At 37.8% G+C, this 19,803-nt stretch overlaps 2 protein-coding genes across 2 annotated transcripts; one reads left to right on the top strand and one right to left on the bottom strand.

Moving 5' to 3' along the window:
- The first annotated feature begins 838 nt into the window (after positions 1–838).
- Positions 839–4,496, top strand: LOC149416231 (uncharacterized). The gene is made up of 2 exons (XM_089642092.1): positions 839–1,064; positions 2,708–4,496. The coding sequence occupies exons 1-2, from the start codon at positions 917–919 to the stop codon at positions 3,442–3,444; spliced, it is 885 nt and encodes a 294-aa protein (XP_089498218.1). The 5' UTR covers positions 839–916; the 3' UTR covers positions 3,445–4,496.
- Positions 4,497–10,667: 6,171 nt separating this feature from the next.
- On the bottom strand, positions 10,668–19,264 carry LOC149416230 (zinc finger Y-chromosomal protein 1-like). Its single transcript, XM_089641919.1, has 5 exons — positions 19,219–19,264; positions 18,646–18,863; positions 17,531–17,733; positions 13,042–13,155; positions 10,668–10,884 (listed from the first exon to the last, which is right to left on the bottom strand). The coding sequence occupies exons 1-5, from the start codon at positions 19,262–19,264 to the stop codon at positions 10,668–10,670; spliced, it is 798 nt and encodes a 265-aa protein (XP_089498045.1).
- Positions 19,265–19,803: the final 539 nt, after the last annotated feature.

The raw sequence follows: 19,803 nt of genomic DNA, 5'->3' as shown, positions 1-19,803 counted from the left end.
TTTCTCCGTGGTCTGAGTTCGACTATTCTGAATTCGACTACGAATCCAGAGGTCAGGGGTTCATATCACAGCCTGCGCAATGAAATATTACTTATTAGAATGTCATTTCACATTTAATTAAAGTAAGTTCTAGAATGATCAATACAATCAGTATTGTTTTAAATTTGTATCTACAATATTTTTAAGCACTTACTGCCGACTAGAGACTAGAAACAAACTACATTACAATACAGAATTGAACGCATACCTACCATAAAAGATAGAAAAAAAAACAAGACTAAAAAGATTGAGCAAATCAAAGAAAGATATACAAATGTGTGGCTTAGCTCCCAGGAAAGTAAAAAAGGTAGATTTAGCATACTTTAAAACAATGTACCTTTGTTTATATAAAACCACACGAAGTGTATCTTTTTTTCTTAAATTTTTTTTTTATTTTTAATAAAAGACAATTACTTTGAAAAGAAACGTGAAACGACTTTAGCGGTGTTTAATGACCAGATCTAAAGAGTCGGGTACTCTTCCCATCTCCTTCCTTTTTCCACTCTATTCAGCCACACAACATAGCTCAATCATATTATTTTCACCGGGTACAAATACTTAGGAGCAGTTGGATAATATCTTGAACTTGAAAACTGTTCAAAATATTCACATAAAGAAAAGAAGTTGTGGAATCTCTATGGAATGTACAGGTTCTTCATATTTTTCCTATGGTTTGTCTTCTTTCTATGGATTTCGGTTTTCTAAACGCTTCGAATTTGGCCATCACTATTGTCCGTTTGTTCGTATTACCATAGATAAAGCAAAACAGCTGTCAAACGTCGCAGAGGCGAGAGTTTATGCATTTATTTTCTAAGAATTTTACCTTTAATACGTCGTCCTACATCGTATCTGTTTTTTAAACTCTTTCAGAAGAGCCATGGATTTTGATAGTCCTAACTGTTCAACCAGAACCGTGCAGATGTCCCTCGAAGAAGGTGGTGGGCAACTAGTATACGAAGAAGTGGAATTCATAGATATTAAAATGGAATGCATGGAGCACCCTGACGATATTAACATCATGAACGGTAAGGAGACCAATCTACATATATGTCGCGCAATTAGAGTTGAGGCGAACAACACTTTGGGTTGCGATATTGGTGCATTATGTATACACCTCACAGTGCTTCCTGGCGAGATATAACCTTTGTCGTGCTTACGCCAATTAGTAAATAAACAGAAAAATGTGACCCGGTTAATACACACTTAACAATAAAAAATACTGTACATCAATTAGATAATAATGGGAAGTGGGTATTTCTGGAAATGGAAAACTTTTTTTTTTGAATAATTTATTTTATTCCTTCAAATTAAAATCGATTGTTATCGATGTGAATGATTTAAGATTATTTTTTCTTCTCTTATGTAACCTAAACAGGTTCTTAATTTGAGTAACAAAAATTAAATAAAACCAAAACTACCGAAAAAAATTATTTATTTAATTAAAAAATTATTATTATGCCCAGATATTTATTTATTTAAAAAAAAAACGGCACGACATGTGCCATTAACATAAATATAATGTTAAAAAGCATAAAGTATTCAGCATAAAGTTTGAAGTATAATTTACGGTATAAAATGTAATGGTTAAATATAAAGTATAATTTACGGTATATAAAGTTAAGTTAATTATAAAAAATAAGTACAAAAGGGAAGAAAAAAATTGATAATAATGACTTGGAAGAATCATTTTGTCAAAATATAAATAATAATCAATTATCAAAGTTACGATAATGCAAGCAATAATGTATGCTTAATTACTTATCTTTTGATTCTTGCATAGGTACATAAGAATTTTTTTTCGCATATTTTATATGATAACATACTTCCTTTATTATTTATATCAAAGTATTCATTTCCTAATCTATGCAGGCGATATATTAAAGAATTTTGTTATATCAGGCGATATGTTCAAGATATGGCGTGAAGAAAAGCAAAAGTTTTTTAAACAAAATAACTGTTAAAATGCACTATTTTCGGTCACTGAAATAGTTGTTTCTTATTATTATCTTACTGATGTTGTGAAGTGTTTCTTATAAAATGTTCCCACTAAGCGTTTCCCACTTTTCAACATGCCAACGCATTTTTGCACGGTTAACATTAGCTACATAAAAACGGGTCGCTTATGTGACTCTCAATCTAGGAAATCTCAATCTCAAAGAGTCGGATTAAAAGAAGTGCATGTATGAGACTGTATAAATGTGAATGAAGCAAGAACGTTTGCCAAAATAGAGATGTGCGATGGTTCATTCTACATTTATATCCCTTCGGAAAAACAGGGAACGATTGTCGTTTGAATATTTTTAAAATTCTACCTAAATGAAAACATATTTTGTTCAAAAATTCTTTATTATAATTAGTTAACTAGTTTCGGTTAACCTTAAAGTGATTGCTTTTTCCGATATTTGTTGATATTATTTCAATAATTAATATCACAATGTGGATAAAGCTTTATGGAGTTGATTTTAATTTTCAAAAATTTTTTTTTTCGTATTTCGTGCATTATTTTGCTTATTTCAACGCTGTCTAAATGGCACATACTCGAAACCGCTAGCGGATTTGTAAAACATAAGCAAAAAGTTTACATCGAAATAAACTCATCAAAACGGATTTTTTTTTTATGTGCAACTCGCTGTTTTAGCATGTGTAACTAAAATACTTTTGATTTCAGAAGAAACCACTGAAAATGATAACATGGACGGTGAATTCATCCGCCCGCTAAAAAAGAACAAGAAATCCAGAGAAAAAAATGTTCACAAAGGAGAAAAAGTATTCGAATGTTCACAGTGCAACTCTCTGTTCAAACGCAAAGCCAATCTGGAAAGGCACATGATGTGTCATTCTGGAGTCAAGATTTTCGCATGTCCCAGCTGTAAATATTCCGCCCTAGAGATGTCCACCTTAAAAACGCATATGCTTCGTCACTCCAGAGAAAAACCGTTCGCATGTTCTGAATGCAGCAAAGTATTCGCCCGAAAATCCCACCTAGACAGACATAAATTGATGCATACGGGTATAAGGATCTTCGCGTGTCCCTATTGCAACTACTCTTCGCGCGAGAAGTTCACGCTGAAGAATCATCTACTCACACACACGGGAGAAAAAGCGTTTTCATGCATCGCGTGCGGTGCAAAGTTCGGGAGAAAATCGCATATGGAACGACACATGGTAACGCATTCCGGAGAAAAAAAGTTCGCGTGTTCTGGCTGCAACTCTTCATTCGCGCAAGTGGCTTATCTCAAGAGGCACATGCTTACGCACACCGGAGAAAAACCATTCTCGTGTGGAGTTTGCGGCGTGTTATTCGCCAGAAAATCACACATGGAGAGGCACACGCTCTCGGCGCATATATTGAGAAAGAAAGAAATGAAAAAGGCTTTAGCTATGGGATTGGTTTTTCATGCATAATGGGCACCGTGTTGATTTAATTAAGGTTGCGGTGTTTCTCAGAAATTCAAATTTAATATTGCATCAAATGTCCAATCGACGCCTTTTAAAAAAATTGAAAAGTCCCCGTCAAATGCCGATTTTAGGTCTGTTTTAATTTTTAAGATTTTTGATCCACAGAAAAGCGTAACTATCCTGTTATGTTTTGTCAGCTAATCACAATCATCTATTTATATAAAGAAGAGTGTCTGTGGTGGGCGGCCTGGCTTTAATTTTTATACAAATCTACAGTTTTATTCCGATAACGATGAAACTTTGCACGATTAACTTTAGAAACAATGGGAAGGTCATTATTTGTATGAGTGAAACAGACCTAGCATTGACCTTTAACCTCAAACCTTAAGCCACCGAAATACAAGTGCTAAATTTACTTAAGTACATTTTTTTTAATAAATATTTTATCATGTTTAAGTATTGAAAAATCACAGGAAAATTAATAAAAAAATAAATTTAAGATAATCGACATATATTTTAAACCACTTTTATTGTTTTAAAAACCAACATGTTTCGTTACATTAGTGACACTGCGATAATGAACACAAATTAATCTCATGATATATCTGTGGTCCTATTGTATTTTGTTCCTGTCGACAGGTTCACATTTTGACGTTTATTTTATTAATTTATAATATAATTAGGGCAGACCCATGAAAAATCACGGGATATATTTATTATTTTGAAAAATATAATTTTCTGTTGAAATATTATAAGTAAGTACCTACTTTACCACTTTTCTGAATTCTTCACACAATCTGTTCCAATTTTGAAATCAACACCTAAGGCGATGCCATACGTAGTAATGCAAAACCATGTGTTTTTGGTTTGAAAATTTGGTCGCCTAGAAATGTTTCAGATGAATTAATTAAATACTGCGAGTAGAATACATCTTGGCCTTTGAAATAATCGAGTATTTTTTAGATAAATCTTTTTATAAGCCCAGAAAAAAATTATGTATAAGGTCTATGAAAACTGATTTAAAGTTCAAAATCTCCTACTTACGAACCCATTTTCGGTTATGATTTTATTGTATAATGTGGCAAATTAAGTTATTTATAAAATGATCGAAAAAAAAAAAAATATTTATGCCTGAACATCCGCAAAATAAAATAAAAGGCACTTTTTGGCCATGTTTTTTTCTTGCATAAATCAAAACAGGCGGGTGGTGTATAGCGGGAATTTAAACCTTATTGCCTTCTACGTAAGGGTTGTTATTGATAGCCGCTCAATTTAAAATATTACACGACGTAGTGCATCGCCTTAAAATCAAAGCAAATCTGAGTTCTAGAGTTCATTGAATCAGAGTTACAGACACACAACTAAAATTAGAATTTTTGATGATTTTATGTTATGTTATTTTTTAGCATTGAATGCGGTCATTTTTAATTGCTAATATTGTGTTATTCCAAAAATAAAAAAAAATATTATTTATTTAACTGTGCATCAGGAATCAATGTTGCTAGTTCTTCCGAGCAGACTCCATCCCTATACCTGTCAAACAGACTCAGCATGCTTACGTTACGCCTGTGCATTAGCGATGACAATAGATCTGTTAACAATAGATTATTAATCAGACAATTTACCATCCTTTGCAAATAGTCAAACAAGTTATTCAAGAATATTGGAGATCCAGTCTAGAGGTGGCTACCAAAGGCTTCCTGAAATTTAAATGTTTATAAATTTGGTTACTTATTTTTTGTACCAACAGTATTAAAATATACACACAAATTTTTTAATGTTATCTTTATTCTTTAAATTAAATGATAAATATATCAAAAATGCAAGTCTATTTTTTTTGTCATAACCCTAATAAAGTAATTTATTTTATTTATTTATTGGACACAGATATCACCACAGGGGCGCTTTATAGTTGATGCAAGTATTACAAAAAATATAAATATTACAAAAATAAATTGAAATCAAGTGAAATGAAGCACAGGAACAAGTGACATGAAGATAGAAGATGGAGACTCTGCAGCAAGAATCCTAGGTGGTGAAGAAACTGGACCAGCTGCTGCAGCGAGTCCACCGCGTCCACCAACAGTGCCAGCACGAGGTTCGTCATCCGTCCAGGTATGTGTCTGCCGCTAATAAAGTGCCGACACAATATCCTCTCATAAATACCAGACCTTGGCACCACCGCTGTGACGTTCGACGAAGATAGAAGATGGAGACTCTGCAGCTAACTAACCATCATGCCGATGCTGAAGGGATGGGCAGAGAGGATACACTGCCACACAACTATCTTGGCACGCACTCCTTGCTTATTCTGACTCTTGACACGGTAAAGTCTTTCTCGGACGTAATTTCCGCCATCTATCCATCTGTCTATCCACCTACCTAATTTCCGCCATCTATCCATCTGTCTATCCACCTACCTAATTTCCACCATCTATCCATCTGTCTATCCACCTACCTAATTTCCGCCATCTATCCATCTGTCTATCCACCTACCTAATTTCCGCCATCTATCCATCTGTCTATCCACCTACCTAATTTCCGCAATCTATCCATCTGTCTATCCACTTACCTGATTTCCGCAATCTATCCATCTGTCTATCCACCTACCTAATTACCGCAATCTATCCATTTGTTTATCCACCAAATAATAATAATTTTAAATAAAATGTCGACAACAATTAAAGCATTTCCCAATTATTCACCGCAAACCTTTTAAAATGTTCACTGCTAACGTTTCTTTCGTTTTGTTTCAGGTAAGTTCAAAGTTATCATTTTAACATTTTCGCCAAAGCTTTGCGCTATTCACAAGTGTGTACGAGTCTTCATCTCCTATCGAAGTTCGTTTTGTTTAAAGTTTTTGTTTTTATTGTCTGTTTTTGTTTATGTATTTTGTTACAGATGACACACATAAACTTCACTTTGACTTTGGTTCAAGATTTTGCTTATGATAGCCTGCGATAAGCGAGCCCTAAGGGTCTGAGACAGAGGTGTGAAATCGTCGGATCACGACAATAGTAAGAATGTATTGGAGCCAGGAAGGAGTCTGAAAGGGTCGAGAGGATGCACTAGGTGGCATGAAAGGCTGGGAGGTGACTGGAGAGACTAAGGCAAACTAGGATGAGGTGATTTTGCACAGCGGTGCTGCCAAGGTCTGTTATCTATGTGAGGATGTTGTGTCGGCGCTCTTTATTGGCAGCAGACACATGTCAGCGCTATATTAGCGGCGGACACATGCCTGAACGGATGACGAGCCTCGTGCTGGCACAGTTGGTGGACGGGGTAGTCTCTCTCCCTGCAGCAGCTGGTACAGTTCCTTCGCTACCTAGGACTCTTGCAGCAGAGTCTCCATCTTCTGGCTTCGTCGAGCGTCACAGCGGTGCTGCCAAGGTTTGTTGTCTATGTGAGGATGTTGTGTCAGCGCTCTTTATTGGCAGCAGACACATGTCAGCGCTATATTGGCGGCAGACACATGCCTGAACGGATGACGAACCTCGTGCTGGCACAGTTGGTCTAAATAACAAATGTAGATCCTAGGAAATAAATTGTACAGCGCCCTTGAGGTGATTTTTCACAAAAACGGCGCTATAAAAATTATCCAATTATTATTATTATTATTACCTAATTTCCGCAATCTATCCATTTGTCTGTCTACCTACCTAATTTCCGCCATCTATCCATCTGTCTATCCGTCTATCAACCTACCTAATATGTGGCTTAATGTTTCGCCGGTCTGCCGCTACATGAATCGGCATGCCAATTTTAAAAAAGTCTTGTAGGAAATGTTCATAACTACCCTCCTTCTTTCCTCCATGTCAGGGACTCGTGTGGAGCTAACCTAAAAAATGTATGAATGTGAAAGAAACAAGAAGTGTGTGGCGAGACAGAGTTTTGTGGCGATCTATCCTCTCTCTCTATTTACCCCTGCCGGGAATGTCATGATGCTTAGTTTGTTAGAATTATTTGACAACTTGTTCATTTGACATCTTCATGTAATATCAGCGCTGCAATTTCCGTTATCTGCCTTTCTGCTTGTGGTCTTGTTGCGTTTGATCTTCAAGTGCACGAGTTTGATGTGCGTGGCAAGCGCAGACCTCTGCGTGAAGGTGTTGTGGCAGAAGTCGCACGCGTGGGGACGAGCGCCCGTGTGCGTCAGAGCGTGCCGATCTAGCACGCTTTTACTCTGTAAAAAAAAAAAAAAATATTTTAATTATTAACACCGTTTTCAGGCGCAATTACATAGGAATAGCAAAAATTGTACATAACTGAACTGCGTCTGTAACAATTTATTTAGAGATAAATTGAAGATGTCCACTAATCGGAATAATTATTTCCCTCTATAAATATTCTGGGCAATGAGGAATACATATGGCAGTTAGTCCCAGAATCTCTCAACCAAAATAAATTCTGACTTCTAGTAGGTAGGTTTTCCAATAAGAGGTGTTATTTTGAATAGTCCGCTATTTCGGTAGATGTTACTTTTGAAGCTATCATTTTTTTAAATTTGACAATAGAAACTACGCCATTCATAAGAATAGAACGATACACGCTTCAACAATGCATTGAAATTATTAAAATTCACTTGAGTGAATCAAATGCAAATCATCTTGAGTGATGAGGCCCATTTCCACCTCAGTGGCTTCGTCAACAAGCAAAATTGTCGCATCTGGGGCTCGGAAAACCCAAGAGTTATTGTTGAAAAGCCTCTCTATCCTCAACGTGTGACTGTTTGGTGCGGTTTATGGTCCGGCGGAGTCATTGGACTGGAGCAACAGTTACGGTGATTGGATTGCGCTATCGAGAGATGATTAATGATTTTTTATGGCCGGAATTGGATGGTATTGATCTGGACAACGTTTACTTTCAACAAGACGGCGCTATGTGCCACACAAGCAACGAAACCATTGATTTTTTAAGATTGAATATCAAAATAACACCTCTTATTGGAAAACCTTTTATTACGTAGTGCAATCCGAAAGCTTATCAATGTAACCAATTCTGGACTCTCAAATGCATCATTTAGAACATTGTGTTTGTGTTGTAGTTCAACAAAATTGCTGGAATACCCATTTCAAAACGTAACAATTTATTTAGTATTCTTTCAATAGCTTGTACATGCATATTGTAATGTGGTTTCCTTAATGGAGAATTGTACTCAAGTTGACTTCTATCTTCTAACAAAGATAAAATCAATATAATTTAATCAAATAATCATGATAATCTGAAAATATGTATCCTGTTGTATGCGGTGCTGATTGCTAACAGTATGGAAGATCTACAGTCTCTCGTGTCTAGGATGAACCAAGTATGTATGAAGAATGAGTTAATGATGAATGTAAGTAAGTCTGAAGTTATGGTGTTTGAAAGAGAGAGTACGAAAACAGTGTGCAATATAGTTGTTGCTGAGGAATACTTGGAGCAGGTGGATGAGTTTGTGTATTTAGGAAGTATGTTCTAGAGAGATGGGAAGGCTGACAGAGATATTGAAACAAGGGCAAATGCAGGTAACTCCATTCATGGAGGACTCAACGCAGTTGGCGCTAACGAAAAATTATCCAAAGAGGCGAAGTTAGCAGTCCACAATGGAGTGCTGGTACCTACCCTGATGTATGGAAGTGAGGCATGGAACTGGCAGAGAAAGGATGAAAATATACTGAATGCTGTTGAAATGAGATCCCTAAGGCGTATGTGTGGTAAAACCATGTGTGATCGTGTGAGAAATGTGGAGATCCGCAAAGAGTGCAAGGCTGGTGTAAGCGTAGTGAGTAAGATTAAGAAAGGGACGCTTAGATGGTTTGGACATGTAGAGCGAATGAGCAAAGCAAGGAGTGTAAGGAGAATATATGATGCGAATGGTAGCAGAAGTCGGGGTTGCCCGAGGAAGACATGGCACGATCAAGTGAATCAGATACTTGAGTCGGGCCATGTCAAGAGACGGAATAATAGAAGAGTAAGACCGAGTTCTTTGACGGTCCGTCCTCTCTGCCTACCCCTGCGGTAACGTCGTGATGGTTAGTTAGTTATAATTATCACTTCAATTGTGTATTATTCTAAAACATTTCAAAACAACATTTTGAAGCGTTTTTCGGGACATTTTACAAGTTCGCGAGCGATCAATTTCAAAGGAGGGCGATGGAGTTCAGACAAGATTCTATAACACAATAGTGTGAAGTTTAGCAGAAGACAACATCGTCAGATTTTGACTATATAAGGAGTAATTTTAGTTCGTGTAATTCAGTTTATATTATTCAAAGCCTCTTGTAACTTATTCAGCAAATGAGGACTGGGTCTGGGACTAACTACCGTATGTATTACTCAGAATACCAATGGAGGAAGGAATACTAAAATAATTTTCCTCTCTGCTGTGTGGTGAGTCTTTTTGAGAAGAGATAAAAACGACCCATTCTCATGTCACAAATGTCAACCATGTACAAATAATGGGTGCGCTTTAAGCGTATTTTCCGACTATGCACCGGTGCGGAAGGGACCAATGACACTAGTTCCTCGGAGCATCTTAGTTTAAAATACCAGTAAAAGAGGGACGGCATGCCTACCTAATCCCTGTTCTCTAAAGATTGCAGTCCGTTTGTTAAGTTAGGGGAATCTATGAAACGGACAGACCAGAGGTAGCTGCCGAATTCAACAGTTTGTACAAGATCAGCAGTTGTGTGATCTCTGGCTCTAGCTCTTGACTTGAAGGCCCCTGCCTCAGCTGGTCACTGAAGACGATGATGTCTATTATACCCTGTGTTTGAACACACCTGAAAAGCCTTGTGGCACAGTTGGCAGAGGTACTTTCTAGCCGGCCTGTATCCCAGGTGAACCTTCCTCCTGTGCACGTAGAGCCGACGCCACGAGCTGAATCCGAGTCCGCACGTTTCACATGCGTTGCACGTGATACGCTCATGCACCTCCCGCACGTGTGTGGCCAACTGAGAGGCTGATGGCAGGCGACGCGGACAAGATGCACACTCGAATCTGATGAAGAAAATTAATCAATTTATATTTTTTTAAACGTGTCTATGGCGGGCGTCTGTGGTTTAATTCCGAGATTGATGAAATTTTGCACACTTGACATTCAAAGCAAAACGGTTTATGTGAGATTTTGAAAAACCATTTTTTTTGACCAGGCAACATCACATTATTATAACATTAATATAATAACATTAATATAATTATTTTCCTCAGGGCCTTCTGTGTGGGCTTAATGTAAACTGTTGTTAAATGTCTCACTTGAGCGTGCTGGGGTCGCGGTGCTTGGCGGAGCGCGTGAGGTGCACTTGAAGTGTGACTGGCGACTTGAAGTGCGCGTCGCACTCAACGCAGTAGTGCTGCGTGGCTTCCGTGGCTGAGTGCGTGGCGGAGTGCGCTCCGAGGGCCTCAAGAGTGCAAAAGGTTTTGTCACAAATTGAGCACGCATGCGAACGAGATGATTTCAGATGGAGCCTGCGTTAGAAAATATAAATTAAAATTTAATTTTAAATTATTACTATCTCAATGTATGTCTGCTTGATTATCCAACAACTACTATAATCCTCTGTTATTTATACTAGTTTAAATCAGAAAAAAAAGCTCTATAATTGCCTGGTATTTGTATGTTAAATTCAGTAGTCATGTTGTAGGAGGGAGGAAACACAGTCGTTCCACAGCCGAACTGTTGAACTCAAGAAAGAGTCACAGAAACGACCCGTTCTCGTGTGACAAATATCGACATGTAAAAATTTTGGGTGCGCGTTTGGCTTGTTTCCTGACTCGTTCCTCGCAGCATCTTCAGATGTAGAACAAGGATAGCATACCCACCTGATGCCTGTGCTCTAGAGATTGCAATCTGTTTGTCAAGATGGGATTATCACAGAGTCCAGTGTTTTTCTTCAAATAACTCTGGGTCCCAGACCAGAGGTAGCTGCCAAATTCAATAGTGAGGAACACCTGCGATTTGTACAGGGTTAGCAGTTGTGTACTATCTGCAGTATCTGCGTTCCCTGTACAGTACGCTCAGCTTCTGTTGTGCTTACTTGACTCTGGCTTGGATGGAGACCCCGTGCCTGAGCTGGTCACTTACAGTTACAGAACTCAGTTAGACAACTCAAGTCTGTTTGAAGAAATCTTCCCACAGAAGCAACAAAACTACTTATCAACTCTTATGTAGTATCTCGTCTCGATTACTGCAACGGCATTTATGCCAGCCTTCCAAAATATCAAATTGACAAATTTCAATCAGTGTTTAATGCAGCAGCACGGCTCATAACCGGGGTTTCAAAATATTCGCACATTTCAGAACACCTTCGTAACCTTCACTGGCTCAAGTGCCCTGAAAGAATCCAGTACAAACTGTGCTGGAGGGTGTTTAAATCCACTCTGAACTATGCGTCCCGGAAAACACTGGTCTGAGGCTGTCAACTCTTAGATCAGCAACATCATCAGCAGTAGGCAGACTGATGGAACCTAAGCATCTCCTTCCGGAACTAAGTATCCTAACAAGTCCAACAGAATTCAGGTCTAAACTAAGAACTTACCTTGTTAAGCTGTCATACCCTTAAATTAAATATACCATTCCTGAGAGAAAGTCCAATTATATCCAATTTTCCAATTATGTCCTAAATGCTGTATCTTAATCTCAAGAGACCTACCAGGTAAGTATGGTACTGTATATTATCTCCAATATAGTTAGTAATAAGATAAATCGTTGTAGAAATGTATTATATATTTGCACAGCGCCCTTGAGGTGATTTTGCACAAAGGCACTATACAAACCATCCAAATATTATTATTATTATTACACCAAGCATATCAATGGAAGGCATGTTGGGAAGATTGCTTCTTTTGAAGGAGACTAGATTATCATTTCGATACCTCTGATGATTGGGTCTTTGAAACATTAAATTTGACTAGGTTATCCCAAGAGAAAACTCTCACAAAGTAACCAAACAAAAAGCAATTATGGACTGTACAGTCATCCGCGTAACAATGAATTGACGCACACAACTAAAAAAGGTTATTGATGTGCAACAAAAACAAGATGGGAGCCAGAACAGATCCCTGTGGGACGCCAGCATTTATTGAATGTGAGGAAGAGGTGAAACCGTCAGCAACCGTCAGTTGAATCAAACTCTCCCTCAAAATGAATGCGAGTTTGAGAAGGCAGTTTGTTGACAAGTCATCGAACCCAGTCAAAGACTTCTATGTATTATAGTACAGATGAGAAGTTGTAGCAGTTCACTTTTGCCCCGCTACCGTATTAAAACAAAATTAAACAACCTTTAACAACCTCCATCCAAGACCGCCTTCGTCTATGGGACTCGTGCTCTATGGGCCTTTCCAGAAGAAAATAGAGGAGATAATTTCCGAAAGCCAGTACCATTCGGACAGTATTAATCATCGTACCTCTTTTATTCAATAACAAAGCAATCCTTATAGTCTTTTACTAATCATGTTACAAAGGCCCCAGAGTGGTGGATTTGTACGTGAGATTATTGCATTACACTAGGCGCCAAACGTGGTTTAACTAATAATTTTCCACTGTTACAATGGCGCACAGCGGTTCCACTGTTACAATGGCGCCGACGTGTTACAAAGTGAGGTTATGTGTTTGAAGGTACTCACATCTGGTGCTTGCCGAGTTCCACCTGGTATTGGAAGACCTCCGTGCAGAGATCGCAGTGGTACTCCCCCTTGCGGTGATGTATGGAGAAGTGATACCTTAATGTTGATTTATGCCTGACAAACAAAAAAACAAAATATAAAAGATTTAAATTAAATTTAGAGAAATCGTGTTGTGTTGCTCATTCAATTTACATTTAAAACTACATATTAAGAGGAACGTAGTTACGGCCTGTTTCATACAAAACTTAATATTGTATTTGGATCCTGTTTTATTCAAAAGTTATGCCAAATATTAACTAATACACTTTATGACGTGGAATGAATGTTTGAAGTCCGAGAAAGATATGGCGTGATCAAATGAATCAAATACATGTTTGTAGTAAAATGTGGCGCATATCATGAATAAAGAAAGGATAAGTAAGGACGGGTTGTTTCGGAGTATTTCAACAATTCATCAAATTTCAACGTTCATTTCTGGGATCTGTGAAAGTCCAATTCAAGTTCTGTTATTATATCATTATAGGCTAGTTGCTTGACAAAACTGAAATAAAAACAGAACTTGAAAAAATCTTTCACAGAACTTGAAAATGAACGTTGAAATTTGATGAATTGTTCAAATACTCCGAAACAACCCGCCCTAAGAATAATATATGACGTGGAAGTGAATTGTAGAAGAAGTGGAGAATTCCTGAAGAAGTATTGTGATCAAGTGAGACTAATATTTTAAAAATAGATCCAGTTGATTCCGTTCTAACTTCAACAAGAAACAAAAGTTGTTAGTTATGATCAAAGATAGAGAGACGAAGTCCTCTTCCATCGTGGGGCCTTTAGGGAACCAAGGGGGGGTGGAGAGGAGAGACGAAGGCCTCTTCCTTCGTGGGGCCTTCAAGTAACTAAGGAAGAGTGGAGAGGAGAAATGAGACCTTCTTCCCTCGTGGGGCCCTCAGGGAACCAAGGGGGTGTGGACTCTTTCGTCGTGGGGCCTTCAGGGAACTAACGGGGAGTAGACTCTTACCCCATGGGGCCTTCGGGGAACCAAAGAGGAGTGGAGAGGAAAAATGAGACCTTCTCCCCTCGTGGAACCTTTAGGGAATCAAAGAGGAGTGGAGAGGAGAGATGAGGCTACCTCTGTCAACTGATCCTTTATGGGGCCTTCAGGGAACCAAGGGGGATTGGACAGGAGAGATGAGACCTGGGAAGAAACATTGTGGAACCTTGATTAAAGATTATGACAGCTTCGGAGGGGTAAGGCTCTCGACTAATAAGCTGGAGGTCGCGGGTTCAAATTCCGGCATGCGCAAGTTAATTTGATGGATTAATTTGTGTTAATTAAAAAATTATGCATTTAAAATAACATATAGTATATTTGCTGCACGTTCCAGAGTGGAAGTTACTTTCAGTATCGCCCTAGTGCAAGACCACCATACAGAATTGAAACGTTGCTTAAAATGACTTTGGCCATGTTAGGTGACCAGATATGAATAACCAGGTACTTCCCCACCTTCATCCTCCTCATCTCCTGCCCCTCGTCACCACCAACATACCCCATTTGGGGACGCCATAGTCTCACTGGCTCCAGACGGTAAATAAAATAAAAATATCTCATTAACTAAATAACTCACATCTTAGTGTCAAAAAGCACTGCCAATGTAATTTCTCAGTATTTTTATCTTTCACATAGCAATCTGACGTTTAGGAATGTTAATTAGACATCTGCGTCAGTGTTGCCACCATATGTCGATTCGCATTATCTACATCGGTCCAGCAACTGCGACAGTACTCGGAAAATTGGTATAAAATCATGGATAGTTAGGCCTATTGATCCGATATTGTAAAATTACTGATTAAACTGTGCTAAATCCCCCTAATAATAAATATAAATTCATGTTGACAAGTTCTATCACCTATTTTTAAATAAAAATTTCTTCAGGACCTCAGTATAAATACATACAGGGTTTTCTAATAAGAGGTGTAATTTTGATATTCAATCGTAAAAGATCAATGGTTTCGTTGCTTGTATGGCACGTAGCGCCGTCTTGTTGAAAGTAAACGTTGTCCAGATCAATACCATCCAATTCCGGCCATAAAAAATCATTAATCATCTCTCGATAGCGCAATCCATTCACCGTAACTGTTGCTCCAGCCTCATTTTAGAAAAAGTAAAGTCCAATGAATCCGCCGGAACATAAACCGCACCAACAGTCACACGTTGAGGATAGAGAGGTTTTTCAACAATAACTCTTGGGTTTTTCGAGCCCTAGATGCGACAATTTTGCTTGTTGACGAAGCCACCGAGGTGGAAATGGGCCTCATCACTCAAGATGATTTGCATTTGATTCACTCAAGTGAATTTTAATAATTTCAATGCGTTGTTGAACCGTGTATCGTTCCATTTTTATTAAAAACGTAGTTTCTACTTGTCAAATGTCAAAAAATGACAGCTTCAAAAGTAACATCTACCGAAATAGCGGGCTATTCAAAATAACACCTCTTATTGGAAAACCCTGTAGTTAACATAAAAAAAAGTCTTCTCTGTATATTTTCCAACGTTTAAATCACATACTCATTAGTTTATTTGTTTTTTTACACGCATGACTGTATGCACGTACGGACATACTTGATATGTATATTATACTTGTCGGGGAAACCCGAGGTAGACATGGCACGACCAGGTGAACCAGATACTCGAGTCGGGCCATGTCAAGAGTCAGAATAATAGAAGAGTATGTATGAGACGATGTATGAATGTGAATGAGGCAAGGAGTGTGTGCCAAGACCGAGTTGTTTGGCGGTCCGTCCTGTCTGCCTACCCCTGCAGAGAAACGGCGTGATAGTTACTTTTTTCCAATATATACAACAGACATTATTTTTCTACTTTTTTTTTAAACTTGTGTTTTATAATACATATCAGTATATTATTATATATATTTATTTTTTATATACCTTATGAGTAAATTATTTTCCTGTCTTCAGTCTTACTGGTTTGCAACAAACATGAATGATTGTATGCATATACGAATATATCAGGCGCGATCCGTCCATACATGCTGTGGATGCTCCGCATCCCTTGCATTTTAGCGTAAAAAGATTTGTACTTCTAACCGTAAACAGGCAATACTGCTATTTAAATATTTTAATATTTCTACAGCGACCTTAATGTGTTTCTGTGTACGCACAACGAAAGGCACGATACAAACAGCGCGGGCGAGTCTAAATACACACACATTCTCAAATACTGTGTAACCCGTAAAACACACTGTGACGTGGAAGCGATCTGTAAACCGTATTCAAGAATGCTAGAACGTACGTTCTTTCCGCGCATGCGTACTGACACCCGCAAGCCAATATCTTCGTCAACTTCATACGATATTAATGACAGCATCCAACGTGCAAAAACGGTCTTTAATGCTCATATGTATGATGCACAGAATCGTATACTCTATTACTAATCCATTGGATTGTATGCGCGCGCTGCTTTAACAGTTTGCTTTGAGCTTGAATACTTCGCCAACGTGTTCTAAATGATAAAAGTGAATTGTGTGGTTGTATAATTGAATCATTAATGCGAAAAAGTTTTGTGTCTCGGCCATTTGCGGAAAAAAAAACTTATTCTTGAAACTGGAAATATTGACTTATGGAGCTTAAGGCGATGCACTACGTCGTGTAATATTTTAAATTGAGCCGCTATCAATAACGACCCTTACGTATATGGCGATAAGGTTTAAATTCCCGATTAACACCATCCGCCTGTTTTGATTTATGCAAGAAAAAAACATGGCCAAAAAGTGCCTTTTATTTTATTTTGTGGATGTTCAGGCATAAATATTTATTTTTTTTTCAATCATTTTATAAATAACTTAATTTGCCACATTATACAGTAAAATCATAACCGAAAATGGGTTCGTAAGTAGGAGATTTCGAACTTTAGAGCAGTTTTCATAGGCCTATACATTATTTTTTTCTGGGCTTATAAAAAGACTTATCTAAAAAATACTCGATTATTTCAAAGGTCAAGATGTATTCTACTCGCAGTATTTAATTAAAGCATCTGAAACATTTCTAGGCGACCAAATTTTCAAACCAAAAACACATGATTTTGCATTACTACGTATGGCATCGCCTTAATGGATTTATGGAGATAATTTTAGACGGTACCTAATGTATCTTGTTTGTGGGCTAGCGTCTAGATGTGCATATTTGATATCAAGTACGTAGTAAGTACGAGTCACTTGATGTCCAGCATCCATCCTACAAAAAGTCACCGACCGCCACTGCAATTTACGTACTTACTTTATATTTGAAACTTTGCTTTATTTACAAAATCAGGTGTTGTTATTTGGATTTGATGTTAATCTTAGTATTAGCATTTGATTTTTATTTTTTTTGTGTATAGTTATGCTATTATCCATGTATTATTTTACAGATACATAAGACCGAAAGGGCATTAATGAATAATAAATAAATAATTTATTTAATCGTCACAACCAACCTGAATGTCTTCTGGCAGTCACCACAGGAAAGCGTTTCCCCGGCGTGCCACCTTAAGTGCTCCCTGAGTCTGGAGCGCTTGGAATAGCTCGCCCCGCAGGCGAGGCACAATAGTCGTGTGGCGTGAATCTTGCGGTGTTCGTACAGGCGGTCACCTTTCTTGAAGCGCAGTCGACACACCGGGCAGATAAACTCACCGGCCGACTGTAGAACAAACGCTTCAATGTTAAATACTGATTCAATTCTAAATAGACTGATTCCCCTTATTGTTTACATTAACTCCACTACGAGGTGTATGTCATCTTTGGAAAACATGGGTCTTAAAGAGACGGAGGAAATACCGAGACCAGAAATCGTTCCACTGCCGAGCTGAAGTCAAGAACTAGTCGAAGAAACAATCAGTTTTTACGTGGCATGTCAACCATGTACAAATGTTCGGTGTACGTTTGTGTATTTCCCGACTATACACTGGTGTGAAAGGGATCAAGGATATTTATTTACTAATTTTCGTGAAATTGACAGTTTACATTTAATCAGTTTGTACATATAGCCAAAGTATTATATAGCCAAAATAACACAAACCATCAGAGAAACATTATTTTATGGACCTCTTGTATTTGGTAATTTCACAGCTGAAAATATCAACCTTGGATAATACGCTATTGTAATTATTGCATAGTCTGTTAAGGCAAGAATTCTGAACAGACTATGCAATAATTACATGGACGACATATGCTTGTGCGCTAAAGATTGCAATCCGTTTGTTATATGGGAATTTATCAAACAGACTGCCTGTTTTTGCACAGTCTAAGGTATTTTGGGACTCCAGAACAGAGGTGGCTGCCAAGTTTAATAGTGAGGCGTACTTACAATTTGTACAGTGTCGGCAGTTGTGTACTATCTGAATTATCTGTGGGCCCTGTACAGTACGCCCAACTTCTGTGAGGCAAACTTGACTCTGTTTTTACCGGTATAGAAAAACATACGCATATTCGAAATTATGTCAAAATTTCAAAGCAATCGTTGAAGAACTTTCGGAGATATAAGATTTTGAACAAATGTACATTTTCCATTTTTATTTACATAGATAAAATAAAAAAAATTTAAATGGCTTACCTCTTTATGTTTATTCATGTGTTTCTCTAGAACATGTTTGTATTTAAAAGTTACTGTGCAATGGTCACATTTGTAGGGGGAGCTGATGTAATCATGCTCCATAGCTTTGTTCCTCTTTTCCTGCAGCTGTTCGGTAAGAGTGAGAGAGACCTCGCTAGCTTTACCGTCTTCAATCAATTTCTCTCCATCTTTGCTTTTGGTAGGACTAAATATCTCACCTGGAAAAATTCAGAGTGTATGAGAAAATTTTTGCAACAATGTCTTTAAAACCTTTCCTTATCTGTGGTGTGTATTTACTACACATTGCTTCTAATAACTTTAATAACTCTATAAATATAATAAATTCTGGGTTCAGATTTTAGATATTCCTCCGTTATACATTTATGCATTGAATTAAAAAATAAAATTTTACATAGTTTTCAAATTCAATTAAAAATCAGAGTGTTTTGTTAAAAATCGGGAACAAATACACCAATACAATCAACCGTGTGACACTGCCACGTGAAGAGTGTGCGAGGAAATGACACGCTATTGATGTCCCGCTTTAGTTCGCTATGCTGGATCGATACCTACGACCGCATAGCTGTGTGTGTGGGTCCAGCGTCCATGGCCTATCCATCCAGCACCTGCAGCCAGTTGGTCGCGGGCCGACGTTAGATGTGGACTCCTCGCACGTTTGTTTAGCATCTGCCAATATTTTTCATGTTTTCATCAATTAAATTACAATTATTACCACTTTTGATATAAAATATAATAAACATAAGCGATTAGCTATGAATATTTATATTTTTCCGATATTAAATCGCTTATTTTGAGATGTGTATTAACTATTCAGCACCGGAACGCGTGGATTTTTTTAGCACAGTAAGGCAGAGGTTAATACAATCAACATACTAATCTCGGTTGTTCGTGCATGTACAAGAAAATAATGTGAAATATTTCTGCGTAATGCGTAACATTATCTAACTTAAATGAACTACGATAATGGATACGTAACTGAGACAATGTGCGTGGTTTACAGTTGACATACTTTAGCGGCCCGTTAAAGTGCAACGATTGTTCGATTAGTATGAAAATAACGTGTCTTAGAGACGGTACACGGCTGATAGAGATATTGAAAGATGGGTAAATGCAGGTAACTCCATTAATGGAGGACTG

The sequence above is a fragment of the Hesperophylax consimilis genome, chromosome 17 (assembly GCF_061612785.1).
Source record: "Hesperophylax consimilis isolate HC1 chromosome 17, BYU_Hcon_1.0, whole genome shotgun sequence".
Lineage (NCBI taxonomy): Eukaryota > Metazoa > Arthropoda > Insecta > Trichoptera > Limnephilidae > Hesperophylax > Hesperophylax consimilis.
The sequence above is the reverse complement of the archived record's forward strand: the minus strand, read 5'-3'. Positions and strand labels throughout refer to the sequence as shown.

Bases quoted from the DNA above. Each gene is read 5' to 3' on its own strand.
- LOC149416231 (XM_089642092.1), top strand. From the start codon at position 917: ATGGATTTTGATAGTCCTAACTGTTCAACCAGAACCGTGCAGATGTCC. The intron at 1,065-2,707 runs GTAAGGAGACCA...TTTTGATTTCAG, and splicing joins CGATATTAACATCATGAACG to AAGAAACCACTGAAAATGAT.
- LOC149416230 (XM_089641919.1), bottom strand. From the start codon at position 19,264: ATGGATAGGCCATGGACGCTGGACCCACACACACAGCTATGCGGTC. The intron at 18,864-19,218 runs GTAGGTATCGAT...GAATTTTTCCAG, and splicing joins ACACACACAGCTATGCGGTC to GTGAGATATTTAGTCCTACC. The intron at 13,156-17,530 runs GTTGGTTGTGAC...TTTGTTTGTCAG, and splicing joins GACTGCCAGAAGACATTCAG to GCATAAATCAACATTAAGGT.